Below are 16,051 nucleotides of genomic sequence, written 5' to 3' on the forward strand. Positions count from 1 at the left end.
CCTAAAGAAACTTACCTGTCCTTCTCATCCTTCTCTGTCCTCTTCTCCTCTCCCCTTCTCTCCATCCTCAGTGAGGAATTAAGCTCCCAGTTTCAACCACCCCTCTGAGTCACTCCCTGAGCACTCCCATTCCAGGACGCTCTGGTAAATAAAGTCTCTTGCCAGTCTGTCTTTTGTCAGTTTAATTCACAAGCTCTCCAGGACCGAACATAAAAAGGCAAACTTTTTTCCTCCCTGACACCTGGGTCAGCAGCCAAAGACAGCTCCATCCAGCATGAGGCCACCATTAGAGGGTGAGCTCAGAGTAGACAGGGCAGCTTCCCAATCCCAGCCCTGTGGCTGACCACATCGGAGACTAGCAAGGGACAGCCAGTCCTCCACACCCCAGTTTCTACTTGAGGACATGGAGGACACTCAGGCCCCTCCTAAGGTTATGGGGAGACCTAAGTAACTGGGGTCAAGCTTAACAACCCTGGCTCCTAGGGGACCCTTGAAAATGGTTCTAATGATACAACAGGGATGCCATGTGCAATTGCCCATGGAAACCCTGGTATCCTTTTCCTATATCCACAGGTGCCAGCCACCTGTTTCTCTCAGACATCATTCACTGCCACATTTACCAACCACCCAGCAGAGTTCAGATACAGTGCTGGGTTTCAGAATGGATCAGACAAAGTCCCTCCACTCGAGGGACTTACATTCAGAGACTCAAGTAAAGTGCAACCCATTCACATATACACAAAGACAAATAATATCATTAATAGTAATAAGACAGTATTACGAGAGTACTTACTATGTGTCAGGCACATGCTAAATACTGTACATATCATTAGCCATCACAATGAACTAAAAAACAGTTGCCATTGTGAAAAAGTAGGGGTGCTGAAGTGTTAAACATTGTAGCAGAGGGCCGGAGATTTAGCTCAGTGGTTTCACTAGCGCAAGGACCCGAGTTCGATCGCTGGTACCAAAAAAACAAAAACATTGTAGCAGACACAAATTGGGGTGCCTGACCAAGTCTGTGTCTCATCCCTCTCTACCTTTGGAAAACTACCTGGCTCTTCTCTACCGTATAGTGATTGGGCCAAAGGGTGATCATGTGACCCAGGCTAGGCCAAGCAGAGTTCTTCCTGGGAATTTTTGCCTGGGAACTATAGGGGAAACCTGCTGTGTCTCTGGCCGTGGATGTAGGCTGATAGGAGGCGACCTTGTGTTTCTGGTGGCCAGACTCTGTCTTGTAGAGAAGTCTGTCAGAGAGAATGTGGATGTCACTGAGGGAATGGGGCCCTAAAAACAGAACCCATCCAAGACTCTTAGTTCCACTCTTACAACCAGCTCCAACTGCTCCCTACTGCAGTTTGACCCAGGAGCTCACAAATTACCTTAATGTACATAGAGCTGGTTTTTCATCACTTGCAACTTACAGAATCTTAGGCAAAGATGGTCCCCTTGCCCGAGTCCCAAGGCTATTTAAGGGCTGCCATCCCAGCAGTCACTTGCATGAGCTTCGGCCAGATTATGGACCCCAGGCAACACCAGCAGCATCCTGCTGTTTTATTCTCTACAGATGTTTGAGAGGGTGGCTATGGGCTGATGATCTCAACTGCTCAGTTCCCAGAAAGAAAGGCACGGCCACTCACAACCACTCCATTCAAGTCACATCATTGCCATCAACAACAAATTCTTGAGTGCTTCTGCTACATGACGACCTTGCTATGCCCTGTGTGCCTCATCCAACCCTCCCTAAAACCCTCCACAGGAAGGACTGTTGCTGTTTTAAAAGTGCAGATGGAAGCCAGGTATGCCAGGTATGCACCTGGTACACCCACCTGTAATCCCAGCATTTGGAAGGCTGGATCGGGAGGATTAATGTGAGTTTGAGGCCAGCCTGAGCTACACAGTGAAATCCTGCCTCAAAAAACCAAAATAGATAGACAGACAGACATAAAAATAAAAGTTCAGGTGGAGGGGCTGAGGGTGTGACACAGTGACAGAGCAAGTGCCTATCTTACACAAGGTTCTGGTTCAATCTGCAGCACCTAAAAGCAGTTTTTAAACAAAATTGTTGATTAAATAAATAAAAGCACAGAAGGGGGCACTCAAGAGGGTTAGCAACACCCCCCTCACACAAAGCCACAAGGGCAGTGTCAGAGCTGGCACTCTCAGCTGATTCTCTAATATTCCCCTCAGCACAGTATCACAAACAGTTCCATGACAATTAGAATCTCTGAACACTGCCCACGCTAGACTAGGTTAACTCTGTTGCAAACTGGGCCCACACAGAGTCACCTTTTGGTCTGTATGAGAAAATGGTCAGCCACCTTCCTCACTCTCTTCAAACAGGTCTGAGGATCCTAATCTTAAAGCAAAAAACCCTCAACCTTAAGGCCACCAGGCCAGTGTGGGGCTGGAGCCTTTGGCTTTGTGTATGCACACTTACACACACATGTATGTCTTCTTTTTCAACTCTCAGGTTCCAGAGGACTGTTTATCATGAGCCTCATGATAAAGCCTCATGATTTATCACCTGGTCACCCTGCCTGTATCCTCGAAGGTGAAGGACACTTGCCCAGCCACCTCTTGCTGATGTGGCACTGGCCCTTGCACTCCACTGCTTACCTCCTTCCTGTGTGAACTCCAGTGTCCCCGCTGAGCAGGGTCTGATCCCACAACTCACCAGGCATGGGAGGACCTGGGGTACCACCCACCCTCCCCACGTTGGGCCTCAGTCCTCACTATTTCCACCTTCATTCTCACATCACCAGACTGGTCCCATCTTTCCTGGCCCCGTAGCAGCAGGCACCAGGACGAAGGTATCCTGCAGTCGCAGCAGAAAAGGCCCAGGTGCCACCTCTAGTGATTTCTCCATTTTTTCCTCCCTAGTCTCTGCCCCTTTAGCTCCAAGGTGCCAAATGTGGCCTGCAGGTGTGTTTTTGTTTAGCATTCCCAGCAGTTTTTTTTTAAACATTTACAAGTTGGAATTTTCACTTAGATATCCGGATTTAAATTTTCCATAATATTTGTTTGTTTTGTACCAGGGTTCAAACTCAGGACCTTGCGCTTGCAAGGCAGGTGCAGCACCACTGAGCTAAATCCCCAGCTCATAATATTGTTTTAAAACCCACCTTTAAAGAGGAACATTTCTGATTTTTTTCTTGCAAAAAAAAATGGCCTTTCTATGACAAGAACCCTGCACCTCTGCCGGACAGCAGCATGGGCCTGGCCACAGTTCAGAATCCACCCTGTCCCTCAAGTCTCTGTGAACACCCAAGGCCCACACCAAGGTTCTGGGGACCCCCTCAGAGATGGTAGGCTCCCCAGCTGTCTCCCATCTGGAGTTGGGCATTTTTCTGCTGGGATGAATCTCAAGGACATCCCTTCAACACCAAGGCAAGTGAGGCTCCAGACTGTGAGTCAGGCTTTGAGTGTTTCCAAGCCACTGTCCCCAGGCTCCCACTGATGGCCTTGGGGGCACAGTCTGGGCTGGCTATCAGGCCAGCTTGAGCCTACTGGACCTTGGCACACTGCTGCCAAGACTATGCATAGGAGCAAGCAGTGACTCCCTGTGTACCCTCTGGGAAGCACCGGCCTGAGCAGTCAACACCAGTGGCCCGCCCGGCCCCGTCCCTGGGCACCAGACACTCACGATGTTCATGAGGGTGAGCAAATAGTTCTGCACATGCTCCCTGCCGTGGAAGCGAACCACCGAGTCATCCACCGCCAGCAGCACCTCGATGCTGTAGCTGCTAGGCTTGGCATGGCGCCGCTTCCGCTCTGTGTCGCCCAGCTGGTCCCCCACCAGGCCCAGGAGGTTGGGAAGGTCACCCAGGCCGAAGGCTGGAACAAGACGGACAGAGAGTGAAACTGTGACACTTGCAGCACTGGCTTCTAATGACACTCATTTATCCACAGTTATTGGAGGCCCCTAGACTGTGGGTCAGGGGCTGGGGACATAAAGATGTCACTACTACACCTCCAGCCTGCATCAGGAGGTGGCTGCAGGAGGCCCCGTGCTTAGCAGGTGCATGGTGGGTGGGTGACAAAGGGGTTCCACTCTCAAGTCCACTGGCTAGTGGAGGTGACAGGTACGAAATCAGACGGTAGCAGCATCTGTAAGTTGAGGATCCCTCATCTGAAACCCTTGGGACTAGAGGTTTTCAGATTTGGGGATATTTGCACAGACTTTGCCAGTTCAGCATCTCGAATCCAAAAATCTGAAATGAGAAATGTTCCGAAATATGACATACTTTGAGTGCAACAGCTCCTGACTGCCCAACTGTCTAACGGCGAATCAGCAGCTCATTAAAATCTGGAGAGAAAGAAAGAGGGGCCCAAGAGGGAAAGAGAAGGGGCAAGGGTGCCCTCCATGGAGTGGGGAAAATAAATGTCACCCCAACATGTAAGCAGTGCCTGGAAATTTAAATGCTACAGGTAGAATACGGAGCCTTCCCTGCCAGGTCTGCCAGATGAGGCTCAGAGAGGTTACGTGACTCACCCCAGGTCACACAAGCAAGTTAACGGTAAGAACCCAGACTGTAAACCCAGGTATCCTCCTCCTCTGTTAGGCCACATCAGGAACCCCCCGATTAGCCTCTCCGCAGACAGGCGGGGAATGTAGGACAAGTGGAGCTGACATCAGCCACAGGTTCTGGGGGTGTCCCAGCTGACTGGCTTCTTTGTGTCTTTTAGGCTGGGAGCAGATTTCCCTCTAGACCAGATATGGCAAGGGTACGGGGGCCCCAGGCAGCACTGGGAGGCTTAGATGAGCCCACCCAAGGACCCCACAGGAATGTAAAATGATGCAGCTGCTTTGCAAAAATAGTTGGCAGCCCCCCAAGAACTTAAACCTAGGGTTACCATGTGAGCCACGAAGTCCACCCCTAGGTACCCACCCAAGAAGCCCAGAAGCCTATGGTCACATAAAAACTTGCACACAGATGCTCAGAGCTGCATTACCTTAACAGCCAGACCAGGAAACCCCAAATGTGCACGGACAGATGAGTGGGTAAATAAAAGACAGTACATTCACACCATGGAATATTACTCTGCCATAAAAATGAGTGGCTCCATACACAGACGAACCTTGAAAATACACTGAATAAAAGAATCTAGTCATAAAAGGCCACATATTACACATTTATAGGAAATGTCCTGAATAGGAGATCCTTAGATAGAAAGTTGACAGATGACAACCAAGGAGCTGGGGAGGGGGAGACAGAAGTGACAACCAATGGACATGGGGATTTTTGTGGGAATAACAGAAATGTTTTGTTTTATTGCAAGACAAGTTCTTGTTAATTCCCAGGCTGGCCTCACACTTGTGATCCTGCCTTAGCCTCCTAAAGGCTGGGATTACAGGAATCTGCCACTGCACTCAACAGGCAATGGAAATGTTCTGGGATTAGACCGGGGTGATGGGGAATATAGCAAGAAACCATTGCATTGTCTACTTAAGCATGGTTGGTTAAAATGGTAAAATTTTATCTATTTTTAAAAAAAAGCAACAGCAGCAGCCCTGGCCACAGACGCAGATGCCTTGACCACATCCGGCTGCCATCTTAGGAGCAACCGGGAGGGAGAAAGGCTACGGAGAACAGCCTGGGTGGGAGGAGAGGGCAGTGTTGGGGCAGGGGTGTCCAGAGAGCAGCTAGAAAGAAGGCCAGGGTGGCCCACAGGGGAGTCGCTGAGGGCCTAGGAAGCCCAGCTACAGGAGTTTACCTCGAAACTCTGAGCGGTTTCATTTCCCACCATGCCCTTGAGGACAGAATTGCTTAAGTCCCCTATGCGCCCCTCAGAGACACGTGTATGCGTGAGAGTGTGCGTGTATGGTCTGGTCTGCTGTGTGTATAGAGTATGTGAGAGTGTGACATGTGTGGGTGTGTGGGCAGGCATGTTATATGGGTGTGAGTGTGCAGAGTATGGGAGTGTGTGCAGATGCATGTGAGCAGGGGTGTGAGCGGTGCGGATGCACAGGTCCGTGTTTGTGTACGTGGAGACGTGGGGTGGGGTGTGTGTACTGGTGAGTCAGCGTGGGTGCGTGTGTGTGTGTGTGACACACATGACATCTTCAGGAAGCAGCAGCCAAGGCCACACCTGAGTGCCCAGCGGGACAGTCCGCTGCACTCAAGTCCATGGCGTACACTGGACCCCGTGCCTTGGAGCCGGGGGCCAGGCAGCCCCTCCACAGCCGCAGCTGGCTAGGATGCAGGTCTAATGAAGCCCGAGGCATCCTCCCCTCTCTTTAGAGGCCAGACAGCCCATGGGAACAGGGGCCACAGCAGTGACACAAAGATGATGCCACCTTGCGGTCTATCCTCCAGGGTCTTGCAGCTTGTGTGGGGCAAGGGGTCAGCTAAGAGCATCCCAGGGTCTGAGGGATGAAGGGAGGAGACAGGCAGAGGTAGGTTAGATGCCCAGGCAGGGAGAGCCCTCAAGGCTGTGTTGCTGAGCAGGCTCAGCAGATGCCCCTCAGGCAAGAAGCAGAGCAGAGCTGGGAGGAGACTTCTTGCCTCCCTCAAGCTCATCACACTGACTTTGGCACACTGGACGCTTCTCTGCACCAGGGTTCATGCCCACTGCTCCCTCCATTCAGAGCTATGGGTGTCCAGGAAGTCTCTGATTGTCACCGCTCTTTCCAAGGAGGGACCACAGATAGGTGGGCTGGACCCCACAGCCTGCCCCCGGGAGTTTCAGGCAGCAGCCTTAGGCCAGGAGAGGAACACCCCTATCTCCCTGAGGCTGAACTCCGTCTCCAGTAGCCCACTGCTGCCACAGTGTGGCCCAGACTTTGGTCCTGGAGCTAGACCTCCCTAAGGCCTCTCCTCAGGAGGGGGATTCATGGTCTTTTGGTTCAGAACTGGCCTCAAATCAAACAGGGCCTGAGGGAGACTTATTCTTCTTCCCAGCCACGGTGGAGGGGTCTGTGGGCCCCACCAGCTGGCTCCTGAAGTGACACAAGGAGTCCTTGGAGCATCTGCCCAGGCCCTCGCTCCCCGCCCCCAGGCCTGCAGCACCCTCTGCGGCTGTCTTGTGAGTGACACTAGGGAGCAGCTGGCGCTTCGGGGCAGTCATTGTCTTTGGGAACAACTCGTTTCCAGGCATTCCTTCACGCAACACCCAACCCCACAGGGCCCTGGCACGAGGGTGTGGCCCGCTCACCACCAGATTCCACCATGCCTGCGTCATGTCATGGCCTCTGAGCCAGAGGGGCTGCGTGACAAAGCCAAGATTGACTATAAAGCTGGCCATCGGCCCAGGACCATCACCCACCACATGCCCCCCTTCACTCGCTCAAGCGTGGGTCCTGGATGTCGCTGGTGTGCAGGCTCTCATGCTATTTACCGGGGCACAGGACCACCCTGCCTTCCAGGAGGCTCCCACCCTACATGCCAGTGGTTACCCCGTAAGTATTATGCCAGCTACCACATACATTCTCACCAATGCCTGCTCCGGCCTTGGCAGGGAGACACTGCTTGTCCCACTTCACTGATTAGGAAAATGAGGCTCAGAGACGTAAAGGAACCTGCCTGGGTCACTGGGTGGCCAGGTCAGAGGCAGGAATGAAGACAGTCTGCTGAACCCACAGCCAACCCTGCTGTCCTGACACCAGAATTCCCATCCTGAGGAATTCGTTCGTGTGGCACCCACAGCATGGAGCTGGTGTGTAGGGGAAGAACTAACTGCAGCCATTCTGCCTCTGCCTTGGCTTAGAAACAGCCTTGAGAACCAACACTGGGCCCCTCAGAGAAACCTGGAGTCCTGAAAACCACATGGCAGGACACAGGTGGCCCCTTCTAGCCAGGTACAGTAGCCCCTGACATCACTGCTGGTACAGAAGCTCTTGTGGCCCACTCCCATTGTACAGATGAGAAGACCAAGGTCAGGCACTGTGAGCTCAAGTCACTCTCGGGGTGTGGACAAAGTCAGCACTTAGGGTCTCTGCCCGAAGCCTACCTTCATTGTGAAGGTCGTGGTGCGGCTCTGCTCTGTCCCGCTGGATGGCTTCCCGGCGGTACACCACATGGGTCCTCCCGCCAGCCTCCTTCTGCTGCTGGCCCCGCTCCAGAGGCTCAATGAAGTAGTCAGTGCTGTCTGTGCGGATGAGGCCGGCCTGCAGGAGAGGAAAGAGGAGAGGTGGGAATGTACAGTGTGCGACAGGGCAGCATCTGTGACCGAAAACCTGTGTGACCACGTACATGTGTCTGTTCTTCCTCCTGGGCCAGGGGCTTTCAGACTCAGAGTCCTGGGATGCCAGTAAGCAGGGGAGGTGGGGAGAGGGGGAGGGGTGGAGCAGCTGAGCACCCAGCTCACCCCAATTCCAGAGAAGCACAGCCACATTTTCTGTGCCTCGTACTGGGGAGCTCCCTATAAAATTTCATTTGAACAAAGGGTTCTATTGGTGTAAATGGAGGGGAGGCACAAAAGCCACTGCCACAAGGGATGTGAACACACCCAGGCTCCGCATTCCGACCCAAAGCACGTCAGGTGGACTCGGCTTTACCTACCAGCAGACAGGAGGGGAAAATAAACCCTAGTGGCAAAGGTTAAACATCCCTGTGGTGGGTGCTGACCCCCACTCTCTAATACAAAGTGCTATTGTTTGAGATTTAAAGCATATGCGTGCACACCCCCGGGGACAACTAACTACTGACCAGAAAGAAGCCAGGACCTCGTGCTCTGTTCCCAATCTTTAATTTGTTTTGCCTGCATCAAAATACTCCCTTAAAAAAATCAGGTGTTGGCCTTGGAAATAAAAATATAACCTTGGCCAAGCCCAGCAAATGCGCTATTGGCCACTAATCAGAGATGTGTGCTGGCGCCTGTGTGCCTGCATTTGCGTACATGCACACCCACCCACACACGTCGACTCTGCAAAGTGGTGAGCAAGCCCCCCTACCATCAGCCATGGAAAACAGTAGGCAATATTTGATAAATAAAATATTTGTTGAATTCGTTCACTCATTCAACAAATATCTACTGAATGCCTAAACATACCAGGCCCTGGGAGTACAGCTGTGAACACAAATCAGTGAATGGAAAAACATTTTGCTAAATTGACCAGACTTTCTCCATTTCCATTTAACCAAGACAAGTTCTCACTACATAAGCCTTGAACTCGCTATGTTGCCCAAGCTGGCCTTGAACTTGCAGCTCAACCCTCCTGCCTCAGCCACCCAGGTGCATGTGCCACCAGACCCAGATGAACTCCCGTTCTAAAGCAGCCTCTTCATGCAACTCAATTCCACCCATTTCCCCAGCTTGGCCTGTTCTGACCACTGAACACTGACCAGCAACAGCCAGCCTTTTTATATCCCTTCACATTTGGTGATGAAACAGAAAATACTATTTCATATCAAAACCAAGATGGGTAACCTCAGTACCTAATCACAGACCCAGTTAGGAGGCTACAAAACGTCCTGAGGAAAATGGCAGCATTATTGGAATGAGTCTGTAGCTTCCCCAGAAACCATTCTGTCAGTCAATGGTCTGCAGAACTCCTTGAGGAGTTGTTAAAATGCCAGCATCCAACTTTATATGGAGCAGAGTCACTCATTCAGCCAGAGCACTCTGACTTTAGGCCTGCTATGGGCCCTGGGCAAGGAAAACAGCAAAGCAGGACTCAGCCTGTGGCTGTGAGTTGCTCACATCTAGAGGAGTCAAGGGTGATCAAATGCAGGGTGTGACCTGGAGTCTCAGGGGTTGTCATGAAGAAAAGGCGTGCGTCAGATTCCTGCTTGCAAGGGCTAGAAATTCAACCCGAACCCCCTGGCCCAAAGAGGAGTAAGCTGGCTCCAGGACAAATCTCAGCAGGGGCAGGGACAGAAGGAGGGACCCAAATGCCCTCAGCTGTCCCTGCATCAGCTTAATCCCACCTGACGAGACACGTGTCCCTATGCCTGCAGGGACATTTCCACCCAGCCACCAGAGACAATAAGGGGGCCTTTCCTCCGTAGTCCCGCACACAGTCTAAGGGAGAGCCAGGCTGGGTCCAGGCTGAGTCACACAGTCACCCTGGAATTGGCAGCTGCTACTGGACCCTCACAGCCAGAGGAAGGGGTGGCTGCACAGGAAGAAGGGAGAGATGCTAGGGTGAAAGGGTCAGGCCAGGTAGAGGGACCCCTTGGGCAAGGGTGTGGAGGCCGGAAAGAGAGTGTGGGGGCCTCAAGGGCAGAAGCTGAGCGTGGACAAGAAGTGATGGGCAGACCACTTGATAGAACCCCCCAAAGGGAAGCCTGCCGCGCAGGATACAGTGCAGAAGGTCCCCAAGACTACTGCAGCTCTGTGGCCGGGAGGGCTTGGGAGGAGACCCTCAAGCAAGCCCCTCGCCCATCCACTCTACTCTTTCCTGCACCCATCCGCTACCCAGAAGGCCATCCTGGAGCAAGCAAAGCAAGAGACCTCTCAGCCTGGTCCATCCAGCCAAGGTTATACAGCCAGGCTGGTGCAGGGTCGTGGCCTGTGCGGTCTGGGCCCCTCTCACCTCTCAAAGCAGCCTGCAGCAGGGAGTTCTCCAGACAGGAGGCAGAAGACTCTGCCAGCCTCTCCCACACACAGGCCCCCAGCCCTGGTCCTCCCCTATTCCGGGACTTAGTTAACCAGCTGCACAAAAAAGCATCCTTCAAACCCAGCACTCCCTGCCTCTCGGCTGACAACTCCACACGGCCTCTCAGGAAGGATGTGGGCTCCACAATGATGTGGATGGTGTAGGGCTGGCCCGTAAGCCACTGCCTTCCAGCCCACAGTCACGGAACACAAAGTTCTCAAGAGCTTTGCATACCTCCCGGTCTGACAACAAAACCAGCGAGAGCACCTCTAACTTTTGCTTAGATGCCTCCAGTGACAGAGAACTCCTTCCCTCACCTGCACAATGCAACATATTCTACGTAGGGCACCCCTAAAATTCACTGAGCAGAAATACACATTGCATCGTTCCATGCTATATAGACAGTCTTATAATCCCTGTTATTATAATAGTACCTGCCACATATATTGACAATATATTATCTTACAGTATTTCACCTCCATATTCCTACAACATAGACACTAATATGAGACCCATTTCATGGATGAGGAGGCAGAAGGTCAGAGAGGTTCGGTACCTTGCCCAAAGTCACCCAGAGAGGGTCAGCATCAGAACAGGGGCCCAGGGCTCTGTAGCTCTAAACCACCACACCCTATCTATCACCTTGGGTCACCAAGGGGCCCATTTCTGTTCTTGGGGACACTGGGAGTAAAGAAACATTCCTTTCCCGGTCCCATTTGCGAATCCCTGGGCCTCTGTCCGGTCTGCCCTGCATAGCGAGGATGCTCACATCCTACCTCTGCATGTGAGAACCCAGGAGACAGGCAGAACACGGCGACAAAGGGAACAACCCTCCTCTGCCCAGGTGACCTCCCACCCTAGGCCTAAAGGATCCTCGGCCCCACACAAACCCTCTTGATTACACCTTTGGCCCCACCAAATGGAATCCACAGGCCCCTGGGCCTGGTCAGCCTCACCCTCACCCCAGAAGAGTTAAAGAATCTGCCTTTTCCTTCCCCAGCCCTGTTAACTGTTTAGCATAAAAGAACTAGGCCCAGCAAACTGGGACAGAAGTTTCCAACTCCCTGTGACAGCCCATGCACACAATCCCAGGGACCAAAGGCAGAACCTCCAAAGAGACTGCCCTCACCCCATTTTGTGCATTATGTCAGGCCTTGTGCAGGTCCGGGCCCTTCACAGAGATGAGGGAAAGGCAAGCTTGGCCTTTGCACCTGGCTCCAGGTATGCTAAACTTCATCAAGATCTCCAAAGTGTGACCCACCTGGGCAGCATGGGCCCAGTTCCTTCCCGGGACCTCAGGCTCCTCCTTTGCACAATGAGAGGTTTGGCCTGAGTTCCTCTGAATCTCTGCCCTGGCCAGGAAACCAGGCACTGTGCGGGGCAGACAGACTGGCAAGGAGAACCTTCTGGCTCCCTGCCTCCTCACTAAATTACTCCCGTCTCTCAATTTATGAGATGTTTATATTTCTGAAAAGTAGGGGCTAATTTTAAAACTCTAAAATCAAATCAAATTTCTGGATAAGACACCAAGAAAAAAGCAGAAAATAAATTCTGGTAGGCTGGAAAATAAATGTCAGCCCTATCTATTTCCTCCCATTCTGTATTCTTTCGCAAACAGTACACAAGTGGGAAATATATACTAGAAAGGCTCTTCGAGCAATAAAAACAAAACAGAATCACTGATTATATCCAATGGAGCCACACACCACATGGGCCCTTGGCCAATCCCTCCGCATGGAAACTCGCCAGCGGGCAGGCCCAGCCATCCCAGCCTTGCTGTAAACTCCCTTTCATGTGGCTGCTTTGGAGGTGCCCTTACTGGGAAGCGTGGGGCTGACTGGGGGTGTCGGTGAAGGACTGTTTGAATTTTCTAGTGTGGCTGGTGACACTGTTTGGGTGGCAAAGACAACTTCTGCTTCTTCATCCAAAGCCCTCCAGGCCATGCTCTCTGAAGTTTTCTGACCTAGGTTCCCCTGGTGGAAAGCTCCCGAGTTCAAAGTATAATTCTAGGGTACCTGAAGCAGACAGGTCACATAGCACCTGGAGAAGTGAGTGCCATCTTAGAAGTCACTTTGTGACCTGATATGCACCTAACTGAGCAAGTTTAGTCGATCAGCAGCAGCTGCACATTATCTGGGTGAGGTTCCAAATATTTAGTGGATAATTAAAGCCAAATTACTTTGAAAATTGTCTGTGCATGTATAAATGTGTTTATTCTCAACGTGCATGTTGGCACGTGTGTGAGGAGGCAAATCCAGCAGATAACCAAGTGCTTCCCACTGTCCTTGCACCTGGCTCCAGCTTTTATTAAACTTCACTGACACTGCCATTTGTGACCCACAGTTCACCTCTACCCCCCAAGTCCCAAGTTCCCTTTTCATCATCTTGGACCTTTTGGTCTACACGTACAATAATTCTCTTCCAAATACCCATCACTCACTCACCCCTGCTCCCCCAGCCTGATCTCCCAGAGAAGCTCCTCTTACCCTGGTCTGGCCCAACCGTCCAGCCACTCCATGGTTGCACACTGACAGAGACAAAACACACAATCACTTTGTTAATCAGCTTTCCACTGCTGGAATAAAACCCCTGATGTACACAACTGAAAGGAGGAAAGATCCACTTCGGCTCAGGGTTTCAGGGGTTTTGGTCCATGGTAAGTGGATTCCAAGGCAGAAGCACTGTGGCAGAAAGGTGTGGTAGAAGAAAGGTACCCACCTCATGGCAGTTGAGAAGCAGAGAGACTGGGAAAGCATCAGGGACAGGATATGCGCTTCAAAGGCCTGGCCCCAGTGACCTCCTTCTCCAGCTAGGCCCCACCGCCTATTAAGCCCATTCAGCTATGATCTTACTGATGGACTAACCCTCTGATGAGGTCAGCACCCTCAATTTCCAGACACTTCTCTAGACCCCACCTCTGCACTGAGGATCAAGCCCTCAATATGAGGTAGGGCAGAGGACACTTCATATTTAAACCGCAATAGGTGCCCACTGCTCATACTTGAAACAACTGGCCACACACCTCCATGTGCATGGGACTGCACTTTCCTAGCACACATCTGTCCCTGGTGTCCCAAATGGCCGGATTCCCAATACTGCCCCAGGCCCATACTTTAAAGTTCCCACTGACTTCCTGTGAACAGCCCTCCCACAGCTGGGGATGCCCCACCACCACCACCTCAAGGTGTTCAGGGTCACCTCCCTCTCACCTCCTCAGCTCCTGTACTCGGTATCCTCTGTCCAGCATCACCATACTCTCCCTTGTAACTCCTTCCCTCCCACCCATGTCCAGGTGTGGCCCCAGGATTCTGCTTCTCTCCACAGCAGGAAGTACTGTCTACACTCACTGTCTCCTTATCTCATGGCCTTTCTACCCAAGCCAAATGGTCTTCTGGAGCCACCACTTCCTGGAAGCTGCTTACCTGTGACCACTAGGTGGCCAAAGCTGGCAATCACTTTGTCCTGCCCTCCTCTAACCACACTCTCTTCCTGGGCATTTCCCCAATCCTGACTTGAAAGATTGCATTTGCAGATAATTCCAGATTTACATCTCCAGCCCAGAATTCCTTATAGGATTATCTGACAACCTCCATGATAAAGATCTCAATCTGCCCTGAGCATGGGAAACTTTAAAGCAGAGCTCTGGGTGTGACTCCCAGACCCACTCCTCCTCTTGCTTTTACAAATGGTACTTTTTTCCAATTGCCCAACCCAATGTAAACTGCTAGGGCCAAATGCTCTAATCAGGGCCGCTGTTCCTGATTTGTGACAAGTGAGGGGTAGCCCTACCATACAGACCCCCACAGTCCAGGTCCTGCCTGAACTCCTCAAGGTGGCCTGAATCCCTTCTTCCCTCAACATGTCCTCATGTCTGTATGAAGCACCCATTGCCCTAGGCTCCAATGGGGGATTGGTGCAGAAGACACAAGAAACCTGCCTCTGCTCTGCTGGTAAGGGACTTGTATCTGGAATCATTTTTTTAAACTCTTACAACTCAATAATTAAAAGACAAATAATCCAATTTTAAAATGGGCAAAAGAATCTGAACAGGCATTTCTCCAAGAAATATATAAATGGCCAACAGGCACATAAGAAAATGTTCAATATGAAAAGTCACCAGGGAAATGCAAATCAAAACCACAATGAAATACTACTTCACACCCGCTAGGATGGCTAGAGTCAAAGTCAGATAATAACAAGTGTTGACAAGGATGTGGAAAAAACTGGCACCCTCATAAATTGGTGGTGGGAATATAAAATGGTACAGTCACTTGGAAAACAGTCAGGCAGTTCCTTAAGAAATTAGAGCTACTGCATGACCCAGAAAGTCCACCACTAGGTGTACACCCAACAACAACAAAAAAAACATATGTCTGCATAAAAACTTTTACTGTGCCTATAATCCCAGCCCCTTGGGTAGCTAAGACAAGAAGATTACAAGTTCAAGTCTTGTCTGGGAAACTCAGCAAGACCTTGTCTAAAACTAAGAAATCTTTAAAAGGGTTGGGGATGTAGCTTCATAGTAGAGCACCCCTGAGTTCAATCTCCACTATTGCAAAGCAAAGCAAAAAAACAAACTTATGGATGGACATTTATAAAAGCATTATTCATAACAGCCAAAACGTGGAAACAACCCATATGCCCATCAACATAAGAATGGCATATCCATACAGTGGAATATTATCCAGCCAATAGAAGGAATACTGATACACATTACAACATGGATGAACCTAGAGGACATTATAACAAATGAGAGCAGCCAGGCACAAAAGACCACATGCTATATGGGTGCATTTAAGCAAAGTGTCCAGAATGGGGAATGCTATAGTGACAGAAAATAGAGTAGTGGGTGCTAGAGTTTGGGGTAAGGAGATAACTAAAGGGCACACATTTCTTTGCAAGGTTATGAAAATCTTCTAAAATTGACTGCGGTGACAGTTACACATACATCCACAAATTTAATAAATATCCACTGAATTATATACTTTACATGGGTGAATTACATGGTTACATGAATTATATCTAATAAGGCTGTTAATAAAAAGATGCTACACACACAGGGAGATGAGAGACACGAAGGCTACCAGGCGTGAGTCAGCGTGGCTCAGATGAAAGCCTGCAGACACTGAGATTCCGCATAACTCAAACCTGATGTGGAACCAACCACAAGAGCTCTGCTGGAGGCTGGGGCAGCCAAGGCCTTGGCCCAAGCCAAGGAAAGTCTGCAAGCTGATTCACCCGCACTGCAGCCTTAGGGACAGACAGGAGCACAGGGCCCCTGGAGGATGAGGTCAAGAACAGCCAGGCTTGGGCTCAGCTGGGCCACTCTGCCGTGCCCCACACAGGCAGCATGAGAACGCCTAGAACAGATCAAAGGATGCCAGAAACACCAGGAGTGAGTGCCTCCACCAGCAGGACGTAGTTATCTGGGATGACCACTTGGCTTCAGCTCCCAGGTCCTGACCTCTACAGACCCAGGAGGAACTGTGTGAAAGGCAGCTGAGGGCT

The 16,051-nt window shown here is 51.0% G+C and overlaps 1 protein-coding gene across 1 annotated transcript in view; it reads right to left on the bottom strand.

Annotated features, from left to right (window-relative positions):
• Positions 1–16,051, bottom strand: part of Adamts14 (ADAM metallopeptidase with thrombospondin type 1 motif 14) — an 80,042-nt gene that overhangs the window by 47,649 nt on the left and 16,342 nt on the right. The window contains 2 exon segments of the mRNA XM_004846214.4: positions 3,647–3,837; positions 7,954–8,110. Of these exon segments, the coding sequence (XP_004846271.3) occupies positions 3,647–3,837; positions 7,954–8,110 (348 nt within the window).

The sequence above is a fragment of the Heterocephalus glaber genome, unplaced genomic scaffold (genome assembly GCF_053883595.1).
Source record: "Heterocephalus glaber isolate CG9 unplaced genomic scaffold, H.glaber_assembly_v1.0 deba00001497, whole genome shotgun sequence".
Lineage (NCBI taxonomy): Eukaryota > Metazoa > Chordata > Mammalia > Rodentia > Bathyergidae > Heterocephalus > Heterocephalus glaber.